This window comes from Leguminivora glycinivorella, chromosome Z (genome assembly GCF_023078275.1).
Source record: "Leguminivora glycinivorella isolate SPB_JAAS2020 chromosome Z, LegGlyc_1.1, whole genome shotgun sequence".
NCBI classification, from domain to species: Eukaryota; Metazoa; Arthropoda; class Insecta; order Lepidoptera; family Tortricidae; genus Leguminivora; species Leguminivora glycinivorella.
In genome coordinates, this window is record NC_062998.1 from 10376594 (window position 1) to 10402505 (window position 25912).

Sequence of the window (25912 nt, forward strand, 5' to 3'; positions counted from 1 at the left end):
CTGTCATTGTCACGATCGCGATGCTGTCATAGTACATATTGTTCTTAGCACGCACGATATCGTAATTTTATTTTTATTTGATTTTATTCAAAGTCCACTGGTACCTGTAACATATTGGGTAAGAGTGAATAAAATAGAAAATATGGCCCCTTAAAAATACCTCGATTTAATCAATTCCATTAGTGTTTAAAATCTTACAAATTATATTTTTCAGAAGCTCCAACAACTACCTGTGGTCTTTGTAATAATCAAATTTGAGGGAACTAAATATGAAATAGTTAAGAAAAACAATAAGCTGCATACTTGGGGAAATCAACTACTTGCTCCTTATTAAGAAATTGAGCAGATTAAGGACTAGTCAAAATGAAATACTGTAGTCTACTTCTAATATTGATCATAACTTGTGGTCTGCTAGAATGTATGGTTGCAGAGCTTATCACTATGTCCTTGATGGGTGCAGCTTTTATAACAGGTGGTTGGTACAAATGGGATACAATAAAAGAGAACTCATATTGTCGGTTCATGGAATGCTGTAATGCAAAATATGTCCCATATGACATTGAGAGTAAGTATTAACTTAATTTATTGTTTGTTAGTAATCTTAATAAATTATAATTGTATTAAGTTGATTACTTAAGATCATCTTTACCATACTGTATGCATTAAAAATTACCCAAGCTAGCACTGTTATAATGTGTAAGCATTGCTTTAATATCTTAAACAATGTCATGATTTTTTTCAGAGTTAAAGTCATCACTATCCAAGTATATGTTTGGACAGCCTTTAGTGAATGAGCTAGGCAGTATCATAAGTGCACACAAAGAAGCAGTGCTCAACAACAGCAACCGGAAGGCGCTAGTGATCAGTCTTCACGGTTGGTCAGGGGTGGGCAAGAACTATGCCTCTAATATGATTGCTGAGGCTCTATACAAGAAGGGCACTAAAAGCCAGTATGTCAAGTTGTTCATGGGAGACAAAGACTTTAATTGTGAGGATTTGGACAAGAAGAAGGTATCTTTGACCTGTGGATTTTTTTTTCTAATTTTGTTTTTATTGAGGCTTTGGAGACTGGGTGATTTATATCAGCTTCATGGATGCTTACACAATTCCCTGCTGGCCTTTAACTTTTCCCTGCATGGTACCTAACAATGGACTAGGGATGTCACGAATGTCGCATGTGTCACATTCGCGAATGCGAACATTCAGAATGTGAGTGTGCGAATGCGAATATTGCTGAATTTCATAAACAACCAAAATAAAAACCAAGCAATCACCAACAACCCGCTAGGTAAAAATGCTTAATATTGGTCAAAATGCCGAGTACGAACTTCATGCCGTACGAATTTGAGCTATCTGCGCATGCGCGAGTCGACAGTCGACAAGTAGCAATTAGTAGGGCGAGGAACAAGCTGCGACTTGCACATATTCGCATTCGCAAAACATTCGCATCGTTTGAAGCGAATGCGAATGTCAATGCAAATGTTTAAAAGAATATGAATCATTAGCATATGCGAATGCGAATGCAAATATTCGTAACATCCCTACAATGGACCCATGTTTAATAGATGTCTTAAGTTTTTTATCTTTTTAATAAACTGTTTTACATCCCACATCAGTTTGATTTATTCTCTCTTGAATTTACAAAATAAATCACTATACATTCATATTAACATTTATTAGTAGTTAAAAAGAGCTAATAATGTACCTACACATAAAAAGATCACAGAAAAATTTTGTCTTCTTTCTCTATTTGACTATTCTATTGCTTACAAAATTAATTTACATTTTACAGAAGGAAGTAATGTCCGAAGTGTTCAGGGTTGTGAAGAGCTGTCCCACATCTCTAATAATATTTGATGAAATACATGACATGTGTCCCAGCATTCTTGACACTGTGAAGCCATTCCTAGATCACCATCAGTCTGTAGATGGGGTTGACTTTAGGTTAGTACAAACAAAAGCTTATTTGTCAAGGTTGATTATCTTGCTAACTCTACCTGGTGTCCCTAAAACCAACAACATTTTATATGACATCTTTCACTTCACAAATTTGCTTAATGTGATAGCTAATGAGATGCCCTATCGCCCCCTTTCGTTTTGGCATTGATTTTAGGGACACCATGTATTTTCATTAAAGTTATGAGCTTCAATTTGATTCCTTGCTGTAAGTGTCTGTTAGGGAACGTATCCTCAACCAGGTAGGCTCTGAAAACTTTTTCAGCCTCTGTCAGGTTAGGATGCTTTTGGAGTGCAGGTGATTGTATGAAATTTGACATTCTATGACAGGTAATTTCAGTCTGTCTGAGGCTTGGTAGACCTGCCATTCCCTGCTACTCTTTATGAGTAAAAATATTTATACCTACTCTAAAGATCAAATTTTTATATTTCAGAAACAGCATATTCATATTCATCTCTAATATTGGAGGAGGTCAGATAGCCTCCACTCTTCTGGATCTCTATGGACAGGGAGTGAAGAGGAGTGATGTAGAGTTCCACATGTTTGAACCTATCATTCGTAAAACGGCATATTTTACAGGTATAAACTTTTATAATAGCTATTATTATTTTGTATGAAATAGACGTAGGTATATTTAAGATGCCTAAGATGTATATTGTATCTCTGATTGTACTTCTTTTCCCACAGGCAACTAGGTACCTGAATATTACTCATAGACAATTTTAAAACCGCTGAACAGAATTTGGTGTAATTTTATCACATATGACTTCATAAGTTCATACTGACTCTATCATCAGCATTGTCACCCAACTAACCTCAAAAACCCGGAAAGCAGGTCAAATTATTAGATTTTATTTCAGACAATGGGACATGAGAGGAAATAAAAGAATTAACAATTTTTGTTTTCAGGTGGCTTCAAGCAATCGTCGACGATCGCGAACCACCTGATAGACCACTACATCCCGTTCCTGCCGCTGGAGCAGCAGCACGTGGAGCAGTGCGCGCTGGCCGAGCTGCGCGCGCACGGCGTCGCCGACCCCACGGACCAGATGATGGCGTAAGTTGTCCTTTTTCTTCTTGTTGAAAAAAAAAGGGAGGCATACAGACCTATAATCAAAGATATATGATAATGTAATATCGGCCATACCCTATTTCTGAGAGGAGCTTAAACAGTCGAATATCTGCATCTCTTTCTTGCATATACTACTGTTTCAAAACTTGCTCTTCTAAACCTGGCTTAAGGCTTAGCTCGCATTACCTAGCGCGATGCGATTAATACTTGCGCCTTAGATCATCCCTTTCGTTTTTTTTATCAAATCCTAAAATTTAATCCATTCTTCATTGCTCACTTTCGTCAATAGTCGTGTTAGATCATATTTGATCTTATCCTATAATTTTATAATTTCTAGAGATGCCATGTCGGTAATAACGTACGGGCCGAGCGAGGCGCAGCCAATTTTCGCGAACAACGGCTGCAAGAGGTTCACGAAGCACATTCCCTACGTAGTACAGAAGCACAAACCGAAGAAGGAAAACAGTGAACTATAAATAGGCAAAATAAGTTTCAATTGTGACAATTTAAGAAATCGTGTTCACTTTTATTCCAAGATTCGAACTTGTGTTTGAGCTTGTGAGCCATTGTACCTACCAGCCGGGCTAGGACATGATTGGCGCGACAGTATTGCGCCTGCGAGGTACCTAGACTACAAGTACCTCTTTAATTAATACAGTTAAAAAGTGGGATAGATCTAGCGGGCGAGATACTGTGGCACCCTTCCCGTGGTAATCATATATTTAAATAGGGAGATGTCGCCAATCGATGACATGAGAGTTGCCCGCCGAACCTGGTTACAGGTCAAAGTTATCATTTTACACATTAAAAGAACAGTCTAGGAGCCCGGCAGTTTAGTTCGGCTTTTATGCCATTAAATTATAAGAATACCATACCATCCCATACATTAAAATGCGACCGCCTAAGAACGCGCATACACTACACACATAGATGGCGCCACAAAAAAAAATGTCTTGTAGCTTTCGATTATACTTGTAGATGGCGTTGTGTCACTTTTTACATAGATTTATGGCTTTCTTAGGCGGTCGCATTTTAATGTATGGGATCAATGGGATGGTATGATCATATATTTAATCTATGATGCCAGTAGGAAGTTTTCAGAAACACGTTCTCTCACGTCGAATGTTGCTGCCTGTGACATTTCCTTAAAGTATTTTGGTCAGGCATCATTCAAAAATAACTTGACGAAGTATCTTGTTATTGTGTTTTTAATAAGGTTCAGGGGGAAATATCAACTAGGGGACGTGTGTCCAAAGGACATGGTTAATAATGTAAAACATTTGAAATTACTTGCCCGTTATGCTTGCCTTCACTGTTCCTTAATTTTACTTGTAATCAAGGACAATTTATATAGGATTTACGATCTTCATACTAAGAAATAAGAATCGTACCTCGAGTTTTAGTGCTAGCTACTATCATAACTACACTGATAATACCTATTTTATTTTTTTCAAAATGTTCAAAATAAAGAAGCATGTCATTCGTTCTCATAAAAAATAAAAACACGCAAAAATATTTGGGGAAAATATGATTTTGGCCACTTCCAGGCTGCGAAACAGCGCCATCTAGTTTTAAGCCTAAAAGGGGTACGCTTTTTTGTATGGGCTTTGTCTGTTCCGTATTATATCGTCTTTGCTTGTAATGTAACTTTGAGTTGAAAAAATGTCTCCAAACAGTTTCGTGACAGCTATTGAAGTATCATAGGGATGACTATTCTACGTGAGAGGTATAAACTATATTTAGATTATGTTATTGTCATAAGATAAGATCTATTCTATCTATGGATACAAAACACGACTTATGTAAGTATGAGTATTAGATACTCTTATTTTAAATAGAACTATGTTCTGCTTTGTACCTTAATATGTGACCGCGGCCGGCAAAGTCCTACTTCGTCGCTTTGATAGGATAGTCCTTGTGGTAAGTGAGATAATGTGACGTTTTGCCGGCCGTGGACACAAATATGTTTAAATTAATGATTAGCTACTAATTTACACTATTTATTATAAAAATGAAGAGATCTAAAAGTATTTTTTCATACTTAAATGGTGTCCTAACTTTTAATCTGTGGCCTTTCAGTAAAATACGCAAGCATGACAAAAGTATCTAACAATAGTTACTTGTTATACAAGGGGGCAAAGTTGTATTTTAAAGCCGAGTGTGGAATTTAAAAACGAGCAAGTGAAAGGAGTCTATAGTTGAACCACGAGCGAAGCGAGTGGTTCGAGAATTGAATCCTGAACTTGCGAGTTTTTTAACACACAAGAAGTAAAATACATTTGCACCCGAGTGTAACACAAAACTTTTCCCCTCACTATAGCGAGGAAACTACAACGCAAAAAATGCGTTTATCACTGCTTCCAGTAGTTCCACAGGTGGTAAATCATCTTTATTACTAGATTCACCTACTTTTATCAATTTTAAAGCAGTTAATTTGACTTTATTCAAGGTCAAATTACTTTACCCACTAGTGGATAAAATGCGTTTTTACCCGCTGGTATTAAATGACAAAACACGTGTTTCCGAGCTAGTGAGGGGAAAAATGGTTAACCCGTAATCCCAAAAAATATTTTCTTTGTTATGCTATATTACTAACTACTTCCATTTTGTATGGTGCCAATCTGCCAATTAACATGTACAATCGACTACAAAGAGATGTATCCACTTTTTTGTTTATTTGTTTATTTATTACAGTACATCCACATCATATGTATTACATCTTACACAATTGATTTAATTGCTTATAGTTCTCAGTCTGATACAAAATGACAATTAAGGAGTACATAGCACTCTCCAAGTATGAATCTGGGAACGAGATCATAAAAAAATAGGTATATTGGAATCTAAAGCTAATAACTTTTTCACCTTATTGCGTTGTAATAAGGTGAAAAAGTGGATACATCTCTTTGTAGTTGACTGTACAGTTGCGCTGTCCTATATTAAGTAATTTATATCTGAATATGTGAGTTTTCAATAAAAGTTACCACATTGTCGCTCATGATAAGGACGAAATTGGCTCGTATCTATACAAAAAACCTGTCAACGCGTCCTTATTACAAGCGAACGCTTTTTTTGAGAACGTCGCACCGAGCTACGAATCTCTCTGGAAAGTTACCTCCTTATTTGTACCAAGATAATGTTGTGTCATTTTTGTGCTTTTGGATCTCAAGCTCAGCTATAAATAGTTCTGGGTAGCATGACATCATTCTTTATTTATTTCGTTTTTATCAAGTTCCGCAGTGATGGCAGTGATACCTAATAATCGAAATAAATTAAGTTTTTTTTATACTGTATATTATGTTTTCGTCCATCAACGTTAAAAAATAAATGTTACTTACAACTCTTACAAGTACTACTTTGTTTTATTACATACACATTATCCAAGTCAATCCATACTAATATTATAAATGGGAAAGTGTGTGTGTCTGTTTGTCCGTCCTTCACGGCAAAACGGAGCGACGAATCGTCGTGATTTTTTAAGTGGAGATAGTTGAAGGGATGAAGAGTGACATAGGCTACTTTTTGTCTTTTTCTAACGCGAGCGAAGCCGCGGGGAAAAGCTAGTTAAGTTATATTATAAGAGCATCGTCGTCATTACTTTGAAAAAATCTTGTATCTCAATGTATCTCACACTGCTCCTCAAAGTTAAAACGCAGTAAGTCTATATTATGTATTCAATCCATACATACTTACTACAATTTTCTTTTCCCCTCACTAGCACGGAAACACGTGTTTTGTCCTTTAATACCAGCGGGTAAAAACGCATTTTATCCACTAGTAGGTAAAGTAATTTGACATTGAATAAAGTCAAATTAACTGCTTTAAAATTGATAAAAGTAGGTGAATCTAGTAATAAAGATGATTTACCACCTGTGGAACTACTGGAAGCAGTGATAAACCCATTTTTTGCGTTGTAGTTTCCTCGCTATAGTGAGGGGAAAAGTGTTGTGTTACACTCTGGTGCAAATGTATTTTCACAATCGGCGTTAAAATACAACTTTGCCCCCTTGTATAACAAATAACTATTTCATTGATAGACGACATTTATTTATTATTTACCTTTAGACACGATTGCAACAAACCCACATTGAAGTAGTTCCTTTTCATTAAACACCCGCAGTAAATGTGGAATTGCACGCAGGCGGATCGAGTCATAGAAATATCGTTCTCCCTAGGCAGTTATGCAATGGTGTTATAACCGCGAAATTTTCAAATTGGAATCATCTTTTTCGGTCAATGTAATTTCTCTTTGATGGGACTAAAAATATAGCTTACTAAGCTCGTCCCAGGCTGCTTCCAGGTATATAAGACAAAGTTAAAACGAAATATTTAAGGAATGCGTTAAATTTATTGATGATTAAGTATATATGTTACTATTAAGCAAAGTTAGCACAAGCAAAGGTGCAGAAAGTTGTCCGGGTAGCTAAGGTGCTCAGACAGCCACTGTAGCGGCGCGTCGCGCGGTATCAAGATGCCGTGCGTCCGTAACTTCACTGGAAATAAATAAATTAAAATTTAAAAAGGAGGAAGAGGGGGAGCCTGCTTCTACTGTCGAGGGCACAAGGTTAGTATTTTATGTTGCAAGATGGCAGATTGGCAGAAACCCTTAACTCGTAATAGTTCGGCTATGTCATGGCGCGACTATAGTGGCAAACAGGTTGGCGCCGATCTACGGTTGTCACCGACGGCTCCGTCGAATTCAATGTTTTTTTTAAATTTATCGAAGCTTTTGACGGTAGGTGAACATGTCAGCTTCATGGGTGCTTACAAATCTCCCTACTGAAGGGAGAGATCTATAAAGTGCCTTGTCTGACAATGGCTCTGCCTACCAGCATTGTAATTGTAACCGCGCCGCCAGCCGTAATTGTACTTCACCGGAATTTTGCCGTGAAGTTGTATAGTCTGGAATTCTGGATATTTAAAGGTCTACCACCTGTGTCATAGATTTCTGATCATTATTTTTATTCTTAACTTCTTTACTTTGCTTATGATTAATATTTTTAGTTGTTAATATTTCTATTAATTTAATTTGTTTAACTTTAATGAATACTCTGTATTTGCTGAATAAATGATTTTGTATTTTAAGTTTCAGTTTCAAGCTTCGCCTATAAAGCCAACTGGCAGTAAAGTAACTAAAGTACTGCCATATGTATTATAAAACTACATGTAACATAAAGTTCACAAACCATCAGGCTTATCCGGAAATAGTTCTGCTACCATCTGCTGGAGTATTTTCCTACTGTTATCACTGTTCTTTGGACTGACTAGATGCTGACTGAAGGTTCCGTCGTCGGAGTATATTCGTATTGGAATGTGCTTGAAGCCTTCGCTGTCCCCGTGCGACTCCATCAGTCTTCTGTTTATGGCCCAGAACTGGTCAAATTTGTCTGTAAAGAAATTGAGTTTTTAACATTGTAGGTATGACAAGATATGCGGTGTCAGTCGCTACTTAAACATTATAGATCTAAAATATATTCTTTTTAGGTCTAAAACAGTGGTGTCCGGTCTGTGAGGGGTTTTTATCCGGTCATCCAACGGTCGTTCAAAATAGCATGTGATATGGCCAGCATTGTACTGAAATTGCATTTTTGCTGTAAATCTGGCCTGCCTTAAACATTTTGGCCCTCAATGATAAAAGTTTGCCCACCACTGGACTGAAATATGGTATAACCACAGAATATATAATAGTACAAGTACAGAAGGCCCACTGCTTTGATGTTTACAAAATGCCGCCTTTTTAAATACCTACAAAATTCTTACAAAGAAACGAGCCGCACGTGCGCGGCGTCCGGCGATAGGGTTACCTATGGATTAAAACGAATTAATACTCACATAAAATGTTATACTATTATATTCTAGTCTTGGGTACTTTCTAGGTAAATATACTGTATTTATATATTTTTGTTCAAGTTCCAACATTACAAGCCTTATTGAACTTAATTAGTGGGACTTAATTAGTAGTAGATCTGTGTAAGAATGTCCTATGGTATTTATTTTATTCATGATGTCTATTTAACTAAGTATTATTAGCCATTCGACACGCGGACATCGCATATGAACCTTAAAAAAACTCGCGACGTAAAGTAACAATAGAAAGTGCGAACGTGCATTCCGTGAGAACGCACGCCACCCCTGAGTAGGCCGCGAACTCGCGGCCGCCAGGATGTACTTGTAGCGCGGCGAAAGAATCGCGGAGTGAGCCGCCCCGGGTACAACATAAGTTCCTTACCATTCTGTAAGCCAAGCCATAACTGATTGTGATCTTTTTTCTGCATAGTAGACATGACTTGGCCCCGGTGCTTGAGAACATCTGCCTCCTTTACTGTGGACATGTAATGTGCTTCCACAACATCTCTGGAAGATTAATACACGGTTTAGATTTCTTATCTAATGATAGTTTTTTATGATGGTTCTTTTATACGAGGGCTGATTGGAAAGTTCGCGGCCTGACCATTAAAAAAAAAACTTAGTTTCTTTTTCTGCCGTCATTTTGAACTGTCATTATTTAGTTGTCATCCCGCGAAATTTTAATTAAATGCAATATTTTAAAATAAGTTTTTCCTCTCATTTAAAAATACGTGTAAGCAGTTTTTTCACAATGGACAATTTGGAGCAACGTGATGTAATTAAATATCTTCATAAAAAAGGATTGACTGCGAAACAAATTTATGAAGATATGCAGTGTACATTAGGGCAATCCGGTCCATCATATACGATGGTAAAAAAGTGGGCAGCTGAATTCAAGCGGGGACGAGTCAGTATCGCAGATGACCCTCGCTCCGGGAGGCCAACTACTGCGACCAATCCAAATAATGTGGCAACTGTATGCAAAATGATAATCCAAGACCGACGGTTAAAAGTGAGAGAAATAGCCGACATCGTAGGCATCTCCTATGAAAAAACTCAAAACATTATAGTTAACGAATTAGGGTTTTCCAAGGTGTCGGCGAGATGGGTTCCAAAGCTCCTTTCAGTGGAACAAAAAATCACTCGTCTAACAATTTCACGCGACTGTCTAGACCTGTATGAAGCTGACCCTCAAGACTTTTTGGACATATATGTTACTATGGATGAGACATGGGTCTACCACTATACGCCCGAGACTAAACAGCAATCAAAACAGTGGGTTCGTGCTGGATCTCCGCCACCCAAAAAGGCAAAGGCCATTTTGTCGGCAAATAAAGTTATGGCATCAGTGTTCTGGGACGCAAAGGGTGTAATAATGGTTGACTATCTCCAAAAAGGTACGACTATAAACTCGGACTATTATTGCGAACTTTTACGTCGATTACGTCGACTTTTACGTCGACTTTGAAAGTAAAAAGACCTGGAGTGCTGACAAAGAAAGTTCTTTTCCACCAGGACAATGCACGCGTGCATACGTCACTAAAGTCAATGGCAGAAATTCATAATTGCGGGTTTGAATTATTGCCGCATCTGCCTTATTCACCCGATTTGGCACCATCGGACTTCCATTTATTTCCAAACTTAAAAAAACACATGGGTGGTAAGAAATTTTTGACCAACGACGAGGTCCAAGCTGAAGTGGATACCTATTTTGAAGGCCTGGAGGAAATTTTTTTTAAAAGTGGTATAATGGCTTTGGAATCCAGATGGAATAAGTGCAAAGACCTTAACGGGGACTACGTAGAGAAATAAAAATATTATAAAAAAACTTTGGTTTTGATTTCATATTTAAGCCGCGAACTTTTCAATCAGCCCTCGTATGAGTGGTAGGTAACTCTTTATAAATTACTGCAACTTTAGTGTACATGTGAAATTTGATAAAAGATTAAAATTCAGATTATAATAACATGGGTAGGCCTTTGCCCAGCAGCGGGACACAATTTAGACTACTTAAAAAAAATGTGGGTAACATTGCATGATTATTGATTATACAATAAAATCTTGATAATCCCGCACTTTGATAGTCTAGTTAAATTACACAATTTTATTCTTTTTATAAATATACATATCGTCACTACTTTTAAGTTAAAACGCAGTAAGTCTATATGCATTTCATACATAAATAAATAAAAAATAAAATAAAAATAGTTTATTTGCCAAAAAGTGTTACAAAAGCTTTTTACCTTCGACCACCACACTAGGCTAGGCCTGTCTCGTGGAGTCAGTACAAACATTACCATTTACATATTACATTTACTTTTCCTACGCTGAAGAACAATTCTAAAGACTATGACTAAAGCTAACCAGACTTAACAAGGGTTACATACTTACTACAATTTCCTTTTCATTGACAGACGAAGATACAAGTTTTTTTAAAAGTAGTGACAATATTGTGGATTTGCTCAAATCTCCAGTAAATCAAATTGTCTTGACATCAGGTTTTGGAGAGCCAGCTTAAGAAAGTCAACATAAGTGTCAGACTAGTGACATTTTACATGATAAAACTAAAATGAATGAACCTATATTTAGAAATTAATTATAAAAGCTTACTTGTTGGGACAATGCAGGAGAACAGCTTCTGGGAACTTGGTGAAATGCACAGTGAGGTTCCACGGCAGCTGAGGGTCATTCCCACAGAAGAGATCAAACAAAAACCCTATTGGATAGTGCCACTTGAGAGGCTGTCCATTGAAATCTAACCACATCTCATTATCTGAATTTTCTTGAGATATATATCTTAGAAAATGTCTTTTCATCTGGAAATATACATTTACACTCTGAATCACACAAATGTAACACCCAAAAATATATGTTTATACTTAATTCTATTGTTAGACAGGAAAACATGTTGGTGTAGAACGATATAAACTTAACGTATTAGTATTAAAAGAACATTTTACCTTATCAGTGACCAAAGGAAAATAACTTAATCTTGGAACCATTACATAGAACGGATCGGGCTGCTGGATTTCCATTATTTCTTCTTGATGTAATTGAAAGCATATTGGTAACTTTCCGTCCCATATTTCACGCAATACTTCTCTGTCATTCGCCATTACAAAATTGACACAAAGCAGCTAACGACGCATTTAAATAAATTAAATTATAAGTCCTCTTATCACAACGAAAAGAAATCCTTTCAATTTTTTATTCTGCAACTCGAGCAGTGTTGTCACATACAATTTGAACAAAATGGTAGACCAGGGTGAAAAAATAGGTAGAAACTGGTAGAATTAGAAACGAAAAATAGGTAGATCTACCTGTTTTAATACCATCTAAGGTAAGTCCAGTTTTAATGATTAAAAATGCTCCTAAACCATTAAAAATATATTTATTGGTTTACTTGGTGAGTTCTTTATGGTGTTTATACATGTTTTTGTTAAAATATTTTAAACACAAGCTAACGTCTCCGAGAGCTGCCACTGTCAGGCTGTCAGAAGTGTCAGTGTCATGTCATTGTCAAATGACACTGTCACTGTCACTACCAGGCTGTCAGTGTCAAAACTGTCAAACATCAAGACTTTCAAGCTGACAGCCACAGATTATTCACTAAACACGTTCCGATTTAAGTAAAATGCTGTAATTATAAGACAGGTAAAACTTAATTTCGTAACACGCATGGAGAATTTTCTACAATAGTAATATTTCAGAAAATAGGTAGATTTAGGACCGAAATAGGTAGACAGGTAGACGGGAGGCAAAATAGGTAGATCTACCTATAAATAGGTAGATGTGACAACACTGAACTCGAGCTCGATGTCTCTCTACTCCTTCTGTCATCCAATTTCGGCTGTCAATGTTCAAGGCTGTTCGGGACACAGATACAAGAAGTTTAGAAATCGCAAAATCTGGGTTTTTATTGTCTACATGTTGGCGCAAATGTGTTTTTCCTACATACAATTTGTCAGGATAATCTCTTCCTTCCTATTCTTGCAATTTTTACTTTATCTATGGTCTACAATGTTGCCAGTTATAGTGAATGGAAAAGATTGAACGGATTGAACAGGAAAATTCATCATAACATCATAAATAATGAAATGATCTATAAGTTAATGAGAAACTTTCAATATATTTGAAACAATTTTGTGGTCTATATATGGAAAATTTAAACCATTTTGAGGCTGTTTATGGGAAAACAGTTAAACAAATTATTTACATTGGCAACAAAAATATATGTCACCTGGCGCCATTTTCATTTTCACGTGTTTATTCGCGTAAGCACGTGTGTAATTATTTAAGGTTTTTTTGTTTTGGTATTCTTTCTAATCTTGTAAATAGGTAAATCAGAAGTAATTCATAATATTGTGAGAACGGCTCGACGTCGTATTTGGTAAGAGGCGAAAACCTCTTGACACGCGTTTTTGTTTACTAAGAAACTACGCGTAAAATAGAAAACCACCATGGGTAAGAAGAGAAAACTTAATGATAAAGACAATGAGTTCGAGTATGACCCAGTTCCACGACATTTAGTCACATCTCATATCAAGAAACAGGAAAAACGTTTAATAGTGATATTAGAAGGCGCTCAGTTGGAAACAGTGAAGGTAAGGTTAGTTCCATTCTGATGTTTACCTAACTTTGTCGACGAATGAGACAAGTTTAAGTGATATGGTATGTATAATGGATATATATTATAAAATTTCAGGCTGGGAATAGTTTTGAGCTGTTAAACTGCGATGACCATGCAAACATTCTTCGTAAGAATGACCGCGACCCAGGCTCATGTCGGCCTGACATCACGCACCAGTCCCTCCTGATGTTGATGGACTCGCCTCTAAACCGGGCTGGTCTACTTCAAGTCTATATTCATACTGAAAAGAATGTGCTCATAGAAATTAATCCACAAACTCGGATACCGAGAACATTCAAGAGATTTGCTGGATTAATGGGTATGTATCACTCTGTTTACTTGCAAAATCTATTTTTCTGTCTAGTCTAGGTGAGTAGAATCCGACAAAGCTATGTACATTTAATACCTGCTGAAGCACTTCTCAAGCTAGAATTGTAATCAAATTTATGTATAAAACGCTCTGCAATGTGCTGCACTGATAGCATGGTCGCATGATAAATGATAAAACATTGGTCCGTACCTATCGCACTATTTGTAAGTGCGGGATGGTTTATCATTTATCGCGTGACCATACTTGCCTGCCACAACATATTAGAAGTTTATGTTTAATACAAAATAAAACTATTACTGTACCTGTAGCGTGACATGGGAACCCCTTAATCTGGAACTAGTATGAGATGTAATGTTGAAATCTTGCCTGTAGCGAATGTGCTATGCGAAATTATTTAATGATTTAGCACTTGCCATGATGTCATGTTCCTTATTGTTTTTTGGATCAAAAAAATCTTGATAATATTTTTGGCATAAACTTATAGTAGTATATTGTAAGATTATCTTATTGACTGCCAGGATATAACCATAGTTGCTAGGTGAATTTTCAGTTCATAGCCAATTTTTACTAGTAACCAGAAAATACATATTATATTATTAGCTACTGCTCACTTTGTAGTAAATATGTTATGTGCCAATGAAATCTTACTCCTAAAATACAAATAAAAAGATTGTGTGTAATGTGTTTATATAAAAATGCTTAACAACAATATTATAATAATATTATTTTTTTTTAAAGTGGAAAATGTCTGCCTTCGCTGGCTTGGTTGAAGTCTTGGTGGCTCAGTTGGCAGAGCGCTGGAATATTTATCCAGAGGCCGTGAGTTCAAGTCTCACCCAAGGCAGACATTTTCCACTTTTAAATTTATTCTAAGCCTAGTGGCATCGATTGCAGACGTTTCTGCTAATCAGAAGTTAAAATATTATATTTAACTACAAAATGAAGCAAAAAATCAGCTAACTAATCTATCACCTTCAAAATTTTTTGAAATGCAGTTATAAAACTTACATTACAACATCCACATTTAATATAAAAGTAAAGATAAATACTATATTGCATATTTGATTGTGGTTTCAAGATTAATACATATTTATTAATAGGTGGTAAATCTTATGCTATGCAAATTTACATCACTTATAGCAATTATGAATATGTAATCATCATCATCATCATATCAGCCCTTTATCGCCAACTGCTGAGAATAGGTCTCTCTTCTAGTACACCACTTTTCCTGGCCCTGTGCTAGTTTCATTTCACATGATCATACGAGACACATGTTTGTAATTCATAATTTGAATGAAATTTATGACTAAGGCAACACTAATATAGTTTTTATATTAAAATACATATAAACTCTTGTTTAAGTCTACTTATTATTTTTATTAATTTTAATATTTCAATATTTTTCAGTGCAACTTCTCCATAAATTCGCTATCAGAGCATCAGATGGTCCCATGAAGCTCTTGAAGGTCATTAAAAATCCGGTGACTGCTCACCTTCCCGTGGGAGTCAAGAAAATCACCATGTCCTTTAGTTCTAAGACAGTGCAAAGCTGCAGGGAACTCGTTCCTAATGATGAGCCCTATTGTCCTCATCGTGGGCGCCATGGCACATGGGAAAGTGGAAGTGGACTATGCCGAGGATGTTATATCTGTTAGCAACTACCCTCTCTCGGCGGCACTAACGTGTGCCAAGTTGTGTTCCGCCTTTGAAGAAGTTTGGGGCGTAGTCTAAGCAAGTAAATGTGTACACAAGTAAATAGTTTTCTTCATTAATCTTATGAGGTTAACAATCCTTTTCAGTGGCGGATTAGTATATTGTCTAGTGACTCTAGAAGATCTGGCTAATATGCCAATCATTTACGCTGTCGCGAACGATACGATTAGTCTCTGTCGCACTAATAAGGAAGAGTGATATAGCGATAAGCGTTTCTTTAGCTGCGGCGCAATCTATTGACATCTTGACTTAGCATTATTCTGCCCATTGTGAGAGATACTAACATAGAGTATATTGAATAGTATGACTACTGAAAGTATACTATAAATACATATATGTATCAGATGTTTTGTGAAAACAAGGCTTGTGTTGTGTCAGGTAGTTGCGCTGAGTCTCAGTAGACTAATCCGCCTCTGATCCTCTTTGCTTCTTTTTTGTTGCTTTATTATAAAAGTTGATTACTGTAGCAAACATAGACGTAATGAGGATTGCTAGATTGCTACTCAACAAAATTTAATAAGAAAATGAAATCGAACAAATACATTTTTGATTATTTTTACCACACAACATTACTTGCTTATTGCGATTTATTTAAAGTAGACAAGACAGTGCCTGGTAGTTCTGTTTAGAATAATTTCTTTGTAGTACTGAACTCCTGAATATGTCTCAAGTTAAGATTGCACTGATGGAATATTTTAAGTATGACTTCATGCCTTCAAGATAATGCAAAGAGGTCTCCCAGCTCGTCAAAGGTTATCTAGGAGGCCAACATAGAAGATTTATGCAGTAAGTATCTAAATCTATTACGATGTTAGTTGTAGGTATGTGTAGGTACGTATTGCTAGATCAAGGGTCAATAATAAGTGTTGACACAAATGTAGGTACATCAAACAAGAGATAAATCGGACGCGTGTTGTAGTGTCAACTTTGCATTAAAGCACAGCAGTTACATACATATAACCAAAAGCTTTATTATTATCGTAGCATTCTCGGTCTTTCTCGGCACATTTTGCCTTCTAGGGTGCAGATGTAGTGCGAAAAGGGTTTCCTTCGTATTTTTCCGGAAGCGTTCTAGTCGGGTAGCGATAGCTTTTGAGGTTTCGATAATATTCACGTTGCTTCTTTTTTGCATATAGTTTTTAGACTATTGATCAAATATAAAAATAATATTTTGGGTCGTCCTAGGTACCTGCTTAGCTCGAAATTTAGGTATTTCTATTTTTAAGCAGTGTTCAGTCAAAGAAATATTCGAGAAGAAATTATTTGTATCTATATAAAAACAACGTGGTTGCCGATGTACATATGCATTTTGGGTCATTTTCATCCATGGGTTTAATGATATTTTAAAAATGTCTAATATTGGCCCTAAAACACCTAACAAAATATTAGAGTTGGTAAGTGAAGTCTTATACCATTCAGGACATTATTATATATATATTTTCTTAAAGTGTGTCACATTTTATCCATTGCTTATATATAAAAAAATTTTTTTTTAATAAAAACCCTGTCAAAGCCTGAAAAAAAATTTCATGTTAATAAGTTGACGTCTATATTATTATAAAATGATATCAAGTCATCATTTTTAATTTGGGTCACTTTCATCCATGGGTTTTCAATATTTGGCAGAATAAAACGCAACGCAATAGAGTAGTATTTTAAATTTTTGCGCTGTGTGGCGCGCAACCGATAGCCAATCAGGTTGGCGCATGCCGCTGGCGCGACGCCGCGCTGTGACACGAGGCGTAGGTACCTACTTCTCGTGCGCAGTCATACATAATTTAAGATTGCCAGAGGGTCGGGCTTTGGCGGGATTCTCCCGATTTTTTTGTAAGTCTTCCCAATTAAAACTTATACATAGTAGGTAACCTTAAGAACTTTATTATATTAGTAACGAAAACAGACCAATTATAAATGTCGAAAACACGTAAAGGTCTACTATCTAAAATAAACGAAGTAAACTAGCTAAACTATCGTAAATTTTTATTATGGTGCATTAGGGTAATTCCGAATGACAAAAATGCTCTGGTAATTCCGAAGAGGGAATCTTGATATGATGGAAATAATGGTGATTTTTATGTGACTTTCGTAATTAGACGACTTTCGGAATTACCCTAATGCACTATTATTTTACATTTCCCTACGAAATCCTCGAAACTCCAGAACCTTTTGTCCCGATATTGAAGTACCTAATTCGATCCGGCGCTCCTATTCATACACCGTGATTATATTATTGTAACTATTGATTTCAGTTTTTAGTTCCACAATACAGGGTGTAATTTTTATGACGGGAAATATTTATGGATGCAAATGGATACAAAACCCAAAAACAATAAATTGTAACTTGAATATTATTTCCTATATTTTCCTTAATTTTCATTTATAATGGACACGAAGCGCACGGCGGCATAATATATCTGTACACCTTATAAAACAAAGTCCCCCGCCGCGTGTGTCTCTGTGCGCGCGCGTGTGTGCAAACACAGGTGGTGAGACTGCGGTAGCCATTATTGTAATTATTCTCATTATATGGCATTAGTATCCTTTTTACAGATTTTCGACATTACCTCAATTGGTTTCGAATTTAACCCTACCTTAGAAAAATGGTAATCAAAATACGTATGTATTTTTTTTACTTACATTTATCTATCCATACTAATATTATAAATGCGAAAGTATGTCTGTTTGTTTCTCCGTCTTTCACGGAAAAACGGAGCGACGAATTGACGTGATTTTTTAAAGTGGAGATAGTTGAAAGGATGGAGAGTGACATAGGCTACTTTTTGTCTCTTTCTAACGCGAGCGACGCCGCGTGCAAAAGCTAGTATAATATAAAGCTGCAACACGACTGACATTTTTCAAAAAACAGCCAGAAGGAGGTTCCGCCGGTGGCAGTGTTTGGTGTGGCCGTATAGAGGTTTGTCCTGCAACCCTGTAAAAATCCGACCGTCGGTCTACCTGTTCCAGGTAAAAAAATGTTGGACGGCCTGACCAAACGGCGGGAAATAGCCAAGGGGTGTTCGACCAAATGTCATAGAGGACCCTGGGTTGTTTTTGACGCTGCCATTTTTTTTTCAAAATGACCGTCTTTTTTAGACGATTTTTCAAGTTTGTCGTAGAGCACTCTAATTTTGGTCGTAGAATCTCCAAGCAGCCTTGATTAGAATGAAATAAAAAAAAATTGAAAATGCGACAAATGTGAGAAAACTGGCTACTTTTGTTTTGTATGGCAACTTTTAAATCGTAAGAGATAGCCGGGGGTGCTCGACCAAATGTCATACAGATCTCGGAGTAGAAAAAAGTTGTATTAAAAAAAATTCAAAATGGCCGACTTTTTTTTAAATTTCGAAATGGTCCTAGCGCGCTGAGATTTGGCACACGAGTGGACGGCCGACGGATAAGTATTCAAAAAGAATATTATTGAAAAATTTCAAATGGCAGCCTTTGTGGGCAATTAATAACCATATCTCCGTAACGGTAGGAAAAAGGTCAAAAAAGCTTGAACTACACAATTTCAAAATGACCGACTTTGATTTTGGGAAATTTGACTTTGTCCCCTCTCGCCGCCGTTTTTGACTTTTCCAAAAAAAAAAATTCTCATTCCTATTTTTGGCCCCCGTTTTTACCACGTGCCAAATTTTACCGCGCTCGGACCGAAGATAAAAAAAAATAATTCAAAGTCGGCCATTTTGAAATTTTGTAAATGCCATTCGATGGACCTAAGATAACTGTACAACATTAGTTCAAGCACTTTAACCTTTTTCCTACCGTTACGGAGCTATGGCGATTAAAAAAACCTCCATACAAATTTCAATTGGCGTTCAAAGGCAGCCATTTTGAATTTTTAGAAATTTTCTTTTTGTATACTAATCTTGGGGCGGCTATTCACCCGTGTTGCGACGTACAGACTTGCAATTTTGAGTTTTAAGTATGTTATTATAGCTTACTAGACGACGAAAATTTCTGCGTTCCGGTCTTATCCAGAGGTTCTCAAATAGGGGCCTGAAAATGCGGCGAAATGGTTCCAGTAAAGGATGGTACGGCAGTGTTGGCTTCGTGCTCGACTTGGCGGGGGTACTGCCGTGCCCCCAGATTAAATTATAAGATAGTTAAGTTTAATGAAAAGGTTTATCTATTTGTATTCTTTTGCAGCAGCATCTCAGCGAATCACAATGAGTTGTCTTGCCTTCGGCCGACCAATCGTATTAGTCTCTCGTATCTAAGTAATATTTAACGAGAGCTGTGATAGGCCTGTTTAAAATTATGGATATATATTAAAATCATAGTTCAAAACGATGATTTTTGCCATACCTTTAACAGGCTTTAACACTGGCGTGTTTATTTTTGATAGGGGATGATTTTATTATTTCATAGTATAATTCCTCAATAAGGAAATGATGTATCTATTATTTTCGAGATACCTACAGTATCAACCATTTCAAAAGCTTTAACTGTTGTTTTGTGAAAACTTTTTATATAGTACTTTGGAGACTAGTTTCGAAGTCGTGACAGTTTTCAGACGTCCGTGACTTGCATCGCCTCGGCCATTTTGTACAACCGCGTTAAGAGCAAACGTCACCCAGCGTAAAAATCAACAAAACAAATCATGCAGTGATATCATAAAGAGATACCCAAAAACGCTGGCTACGCTAACAGGACTCAGGGTTCAGCATGAGCTAAAGCTTAGGTACTACTTTCCCAAGCGCTTATCATGATGAGTCGTACCAAAACAGCGTGTCTTTATATAATCTCTATATTGTACCAAACCTGAGTTCTACTAGGTACAGCCGAGCCAGTGTCAGCTCAGTGTCAGCTCTATCTTGGATACTGCTCACCCACGAACTCACCGTGACGATTTCTTTAATTACGATGATAATTTGTTTGTTATTTTTCGAAATACATTAACTTTAATGACAATTGGCGTTCATTAATTTTTAATGGTTAATGACAATTAACCTTTTGACTGTGTAATTTTTGTTAATTACCGTTCGGCCAATACTCCTAGGCATTTCTTGCAGCCAATCAATAAATAATATCCTAAAACATCTGGACGACCGAGCTTCGCTCGGTTCTATTTTATTATATCACGTCTTTAGAAAAAAAAACTTATAAATACAAGAACAAAAAAAAACAAAACAAAAAATTAAAACTTAATTTCTGGCCGGGATTCGAAAACCTGACACCTGCAATCTGTCTGCGAACATTAGACCGACCTCGTACGACTGAGCTAAGCGCAGCCGATGTGCGCGGGGCGAAATTAACGACCATATTTAACGTTTACTAACGCGAAAGAAAAACTCATTAAAACTCCATAATTCGCCGTTTTCCGGGACCTAAGGCTACGCTAGATCGATTTTCCAACCCCGAGAACCCCTACATAACAAATTTCAGCGAAGCTAATCTTCGGGTGGCCGTCCACCCGTGTGACAAATCTCAGCGCGCTAGGACCATTTTGAAATTTAAAAAAAAAGTCAGCCATATTGATTTTTTTAATGAAACTTTTTTCTACTTAAAACCCTGTATGACATTTGGTCGAGCAGCCCCGGCTATCTCTTACCGTTTAAAAGTTGCCATACAAAACAAAAGTGGCCAGTTTTCTCACATTTGTAGTATTTTTCAATTTCTTTTATTTCATTCCGATCAAGGCCTCTTGGAGATTCTACAACAAAAATTTGAGCACTCTACGACAAACTTGAAAAATCTTCAAAAAAAAGTCGGCCATTTTGAAAAAAAAAAATGGTGGCGTCAAAAACTGCCCAGGGTCCTCTATGACATTTTGGTCGAGCACCCCCCGGCTATCTCCTGCCGTTTGGCCAGACCGTTCAACATTTTTTTACCCGGAACCGGTAGACCGACGGTCGGATTTTTCCGGGGTCGCAAGATCAACCTCTATACTACCACAGCCACACCAAATACTGCCACCTGCAAAATCTCCTGGCTATTTTTGGAAAAATGTCAGTCGGGTTGCAGCTATAGAAAAATAGAATAGAATATAGAATTGATAAATAAATGAATATACAAGAATTGCTCATTTAAAAGTATATGATATTCTTAAAGAAAATATATAAGTTATATTTAACCAAATTAACATGCAAAGAATTAAGTTATTTTATTTCATCTTTGTTTAAACGACAGGTAGGATAGGATAAGATTGGCTTAATAGTAATTTGAGGAAAGATTTCGTTTAATTTTTATCTAAAAAACCGGCCAAGAGCGTGTCGGGCCACTCTCAGTGTAGGGTTCCGTAGTTTTTCGTATTTTTCTCAAAAACTACTGAACCTATCAAGTTCAAAACAATTTTCCTAGAAAGTCTTTATAAAAAATTTTTTTCATATTTTTTAAACATATGGTTCAAAAGTTAGAGGGGGGGGGGGGACGCACTTTTTTTTCCTTTAGGAGCGATTATTTCCGAAAATATTAATATTATCAAAAAACGATCTTAGTAAACCCTTATTCATTTTTAAATACCTATCCAACAATATATCACACGTTGGGGTTGGAATGAAAAAAAATATCAGCCCCCACTTTACATGTAGGGGGGGGGGTACCCTAACAAAACATTTTTTTCCATTTTTTATTTTTGCACTTTGTTGGCGTGATTGATATACATATTGGTACCAAATTTCAGCTTTCTAGTGCTTACGGTTACTGAGATTATCCGCGGACGGACGGACGGACAGACAGACATGGCGAAACTATAAGGGTTCCTAGTTGACTACGGAACCCTAAAAACACTACGTGACGTCACGCGAGGCAAGTCCATTGGGCGTTTAGTGTTTTGTATTCGATATCAGTTATATGACTTCACCACGTTAAATATTGCCGGTTATAAAAAATACATCCTGTATTTTGCTTTATAATCCTGTATTTTCTACATATAAATTCCTCACCATTTTACGATATAATATGATCTCGTACCAACGTCGATTCCCCACATGTATTTCAAAATAAAATATGAATAATCGGCGGCGCGTGTGTTAGCTCATTGAATTATATATATTTTATGTATGTGGATTCATATTGAAAGATAAGCGCTCAGCTACCTGCATAGTGAGTGACACGCTTAAATATAAGTCTAAAGTACTTAGATGATAAATCGCATTATTTTATTTGGCAGTAGTAGTAGTAGATTCCACGATGTATACTAAATTTATTATTTATAAATTAAATTATTTACTGACGCATGTTGAAAATAGGTATATTAAGTTAAAATTGTTACTCTAGTAGTCTTATCAAATACAACCCTTTCAGGCTTAGCATTAAATAGCGTGATGCGCACAGTTGAAATAAATTTTGGCGTTTTGTACACAACGTGCGGTTTGTCGAATGTCGAGAGAGGTCATTGCCCTTCCCCGCTGCCGCGCCACGGCCGCGCGGTCGGTATCATAATACCTACACTACCCGCGTCACTGCGCTCGCTTGACTTGATCGAACGCAAATATTAATACCGTATTATTTTTCGAAGCATTCTATTAAACTTACCCAAATTCACGTATCTTATTTATCTTGTCTTTTTAGTTAATAAGATAAGAACTCTAGTAACTTTAATATTTTTTTGGAATGGTAAACACCTATTTTTGCTAAATTATCACAAATTTTATCAAGCACTGGAGTAGGAAAACACAATTTCAGTTTATTGATATATTTAAAGGAGGCAATGCGACGTTTCTTATTTTTTTTAACATGAATATTTTTTTGTGTCTGTTTCGCTAGGTATGACAAATTGTCATATAGCACTCGAGTAAATTGACCCAAACTACGTATACACGCTAAAAATATCATTCTAAATGCAATACAGTTACATTTTTTCTCTCGAATATTTTTTTTACCACATTAGGTCAAATTAAAAATTATAACCACAAATTACCAAATTACTAAAAAAGCACCCTAGGAATGTGACCTAAAACGAAATGTTAAATTTATATGTTATCAATGTATTTATAAACGAAAACAAAATCGACTTTAATATTTTTTTAACTTAGGGCCCAAAATATAGCCAGCGCCGCAGGACTATTCGTATTTGTCATGCTAGTTCAGTCAGTGACAGTACATCTTGTACTGAGACTGACTGAAATAGCATGGTTTAACGGTCTTTCAGCCTCAGGTCTAGAATCCTCAATCGATCTTTCAATGCCGTATTCAGTTCATGAACCAGTTTACAGACCCTTCGAGGGTTTATTGGTGAAACCTGATAAGTTGAGCAAAGGTGTTTCGGGTGTCCATGGGCGGCGGTGATCGCTTACCATCAGGCGACCTGTCTGCTCGTTTGCCTCCTATCCCATAAAAAAAGTAGTTTTAGAAATTCGAACTATGTGCAATTTCCACAATGTTATTTCAAGGACAAATTATTTCGATTTATCGGGTTTTACCAGTAAACCCTCGCCTTGTTCAATATATTTTATTTTTATTTTACCAAAAGATTTTCTTTTAATGGCTACATTTAAGCCGTAGAGGAATAAGTAAGGGAAGAGTTGTAACTCCATACATCAGTAAATGCGAGTTATTTGTATAGGCATAGTTAAGTGACATCTAGCGACAATCACGCGTCAACTAGCGTAAATTATTCAATTCAATATATTTATTTCGAAAATTAAAAATCCATAGAGTGTTAGTAAATATCACAAATCCTTAAAACTATGTTAGTACTAAAACTAACTTAATACCTATTGACTATATATAAATAAATTTAATAACGACGTGGAGTGGCGATTGGCGGCGCGTGCAGCCGCCGGACCCACCGCGCAAACAAAGGCGAGTCCCAGCGCTGCGCCAGCACACTTAGGATACTGTTTGGGCTGTCACGGAGACGACTGAGCAGTGACGCGCACCTTTTTCTAACTATTGCGTCAAAACCATCAGTGCGCGCCTCAGCAAACATAGTTGACGCACTACAGTACCGCGGCAGCCCAAACAACACCCTAAACGCGTTATTATATTGCACACGCAGTGCGCTGTATGCCCGTTGCGTAAAATTGACCCACAGATTGCACGTGTAGAATGTTTGGCAGTATGTTTTAAAAAGCGTTAGCTTTATTTCATTACTACAACGAGCAAATCTGCGAGCCAACATGTTGCTCCGAACACACAACGCCCTGCGCTCCCTCTCGATATCATTATCTGACATGTTTTCGGTTACCCAGTGGCCAAGATACTTAAACTATTGTACAACTTTTAAAGCAGTACCACAAAGCGTAAATTATCAGTACTGCTACTTGTCAATAGATGTCGCGACGAACGAAGATTCTAATGTTCACCAATTTTTAGCTAATATTACAATAGTATTAATCAGTATTCTGTTTTCAATTCCTTCTGCTTGTAATATAAGTTGTAAACTGTTCTAATATTAATTTTTTGGCAGACGAAACACTGTTGCCACCTAGTATCGAGTAGTGATACTGATAATTCACGCTATTTGACGCGTGATTGTCACTACATGTCACTATAACTATGCCTATACAAATATTCCCTTACTTATTCCTCTATGGTTTAGGCACAAGGGTTTCCTTCGGGTCTCTCGATCGACATGTTTACTCCCTTTTGAACCCTAAGTACCAGTTAAAGTTATAACAGAACAGAAGTACATTTTACATTTGACCCTTATGATATTAGTACTTGTTCCTGGCGTACCTATTATGTGCAATTCCCGAAAAGTTTGTACATTTGGATCACGTCTCCGATATGGATAAAAATTGGTAGGCTGATAGAGTCCATGATGCTGAGCAAGATCCACTAGGTTTCCCAAAATGTCCTAGGTTGATTGTATGAAACTTTCCTTTTTTTGTTACCGAAAATGTATAGAAATCTGGTAACAAAAAAGGAAGGTTTCATACAGACTACATAGGACACTGGGAAACCTAGTGGATCTTGCTCAGCATCATGGACTCTATCAGCCTACCAATTTTTATCAAAATCGGAGACGTGATCCAAATGTACAAATTTTTCGGGAATTGCACTAATAAGGCTTTGACCAGTAGGGCCCATTTAGGCGGTACGAGAACTCGCATACGAGTTTTATTACATTGCGGTATTTGATGTCTGTGCAAAATTGTATGTAACCTCAACAGCCCGCAATGTAACTAAAATCGCAGGCGAGTTCGCACGCCGTCTAAATCAGGCCTTATAGTCAGTCACCCCTTAGCTAATCCCGCGGTCTTTCCAAAGATGGCGCTATGTGTCTCGACTAGAACATCTGCTTCTTAAAAGAGCTACGAGCAACGTCCTACGTCATACAATGTCGGTAAATAAAGATTCAAAATTTGATGGTGTCAGATAACCGGATTTACCTTTTTATTTTAGTTTATCAGCTACTAGCTTTTGCACGCGGCTTCGCTCGCGTTAGAAAGAGACAAAAAGTAGCCTATG

The 25912-nt window shown here is 36.8% G+C and overlaps 3 protein-coding genes across 5 annotated transcripts; 2 read left to right on the forward strand and 1 right to left on the reverse strand.

The window, feature by feature from the left end:
* Nucleotides 1-20: 20 nt before the first annotated feature.
* LOC125241112 (torsin-1B) lies at nucleotides 21-3930 on the forward strand. Of its 3 annotated transcripts, none has more exons than XM_048149438.1 (7): nucleotides 21-118; nucleotides 215-565; nucleotides 743-1011; nucleotides 1793-1944; nucleotides 2391-2536; nucleotides 2867-3014; nucleotides 3367-3930. In XM_048149438.1, exons 2-7 carry the CDS (start codon nucleotides 364-366, stop codon nucleotides 3503-3505), a joined length of 1056 nt encoding a protein of 351 aa, XP_048005395.1. In that variant the 5' UTR covers nucleotides 21-118; nucleotides 215-363; the 3' UTR covers nucleotides 3506-3930. The 3 variants fall into 3 exon arrangements, with proteins under 3 accessions (XP_048005395.1, XP_048005397.1, XP_048005396.1); XM_048149440.1 differs by having other exon boundaries at nucleotides 1796-1944; XM_048149439.1 differs by having other exon boundaries at nucleotides 97-118; nucleotides 218-565.
* A 3427-nt stretch (nucleotides 3931-7357) lies between these two features.
* Nucleotides 7358-12805, reverse strand: LOC125241785 (autophagy protein 5). The gene is made up of 6 exons (XM_048150411.1): nucleotides 12683-12805; nucleotides 11837-12094; nucleotides 11487-11692; nucleotides 9259-9383; nucleotides 8216-8416; nucleotides 7358-7522 (listed from the first exon to the last, which is right to left on the reverse strand). Exons 2-6 carry the CDS (start codon nucleotides 11990-11992, stop codon nucleotides 7416-7418), a joined length of 795 nt encoding a protein of 264 aa, XP_048006368.1. The 5' UTR covers nucleotides 11993-12094; nucleotides 12683-12805; the 3' UTR covers nucleotides 7358-7415.
* A 330-nt stretch (nucleotides 12806-13135) lies between these two features.
* LOC125241094 (ribosomal RNA small subunit methyltransferase NEP1) lies at nucleotides 13136-15596 on the forward strand. The gene is given in 4 exon segments (XM_048149409.1): nucleotides 13136-13480; nucleotides 13582-13825; nucleotides 15248-15416; nucleotides 15418-15596. Coding segments are annotated over 4 exon segments (711 nt in total). The 5' UTR covers nucleotides 13136-13336; the 3' UTR covers nucleotides 15572-15596.
* The last annotated feature ends 10316 nt before the right edge of the window (nucleotides 15597-25912 follow it).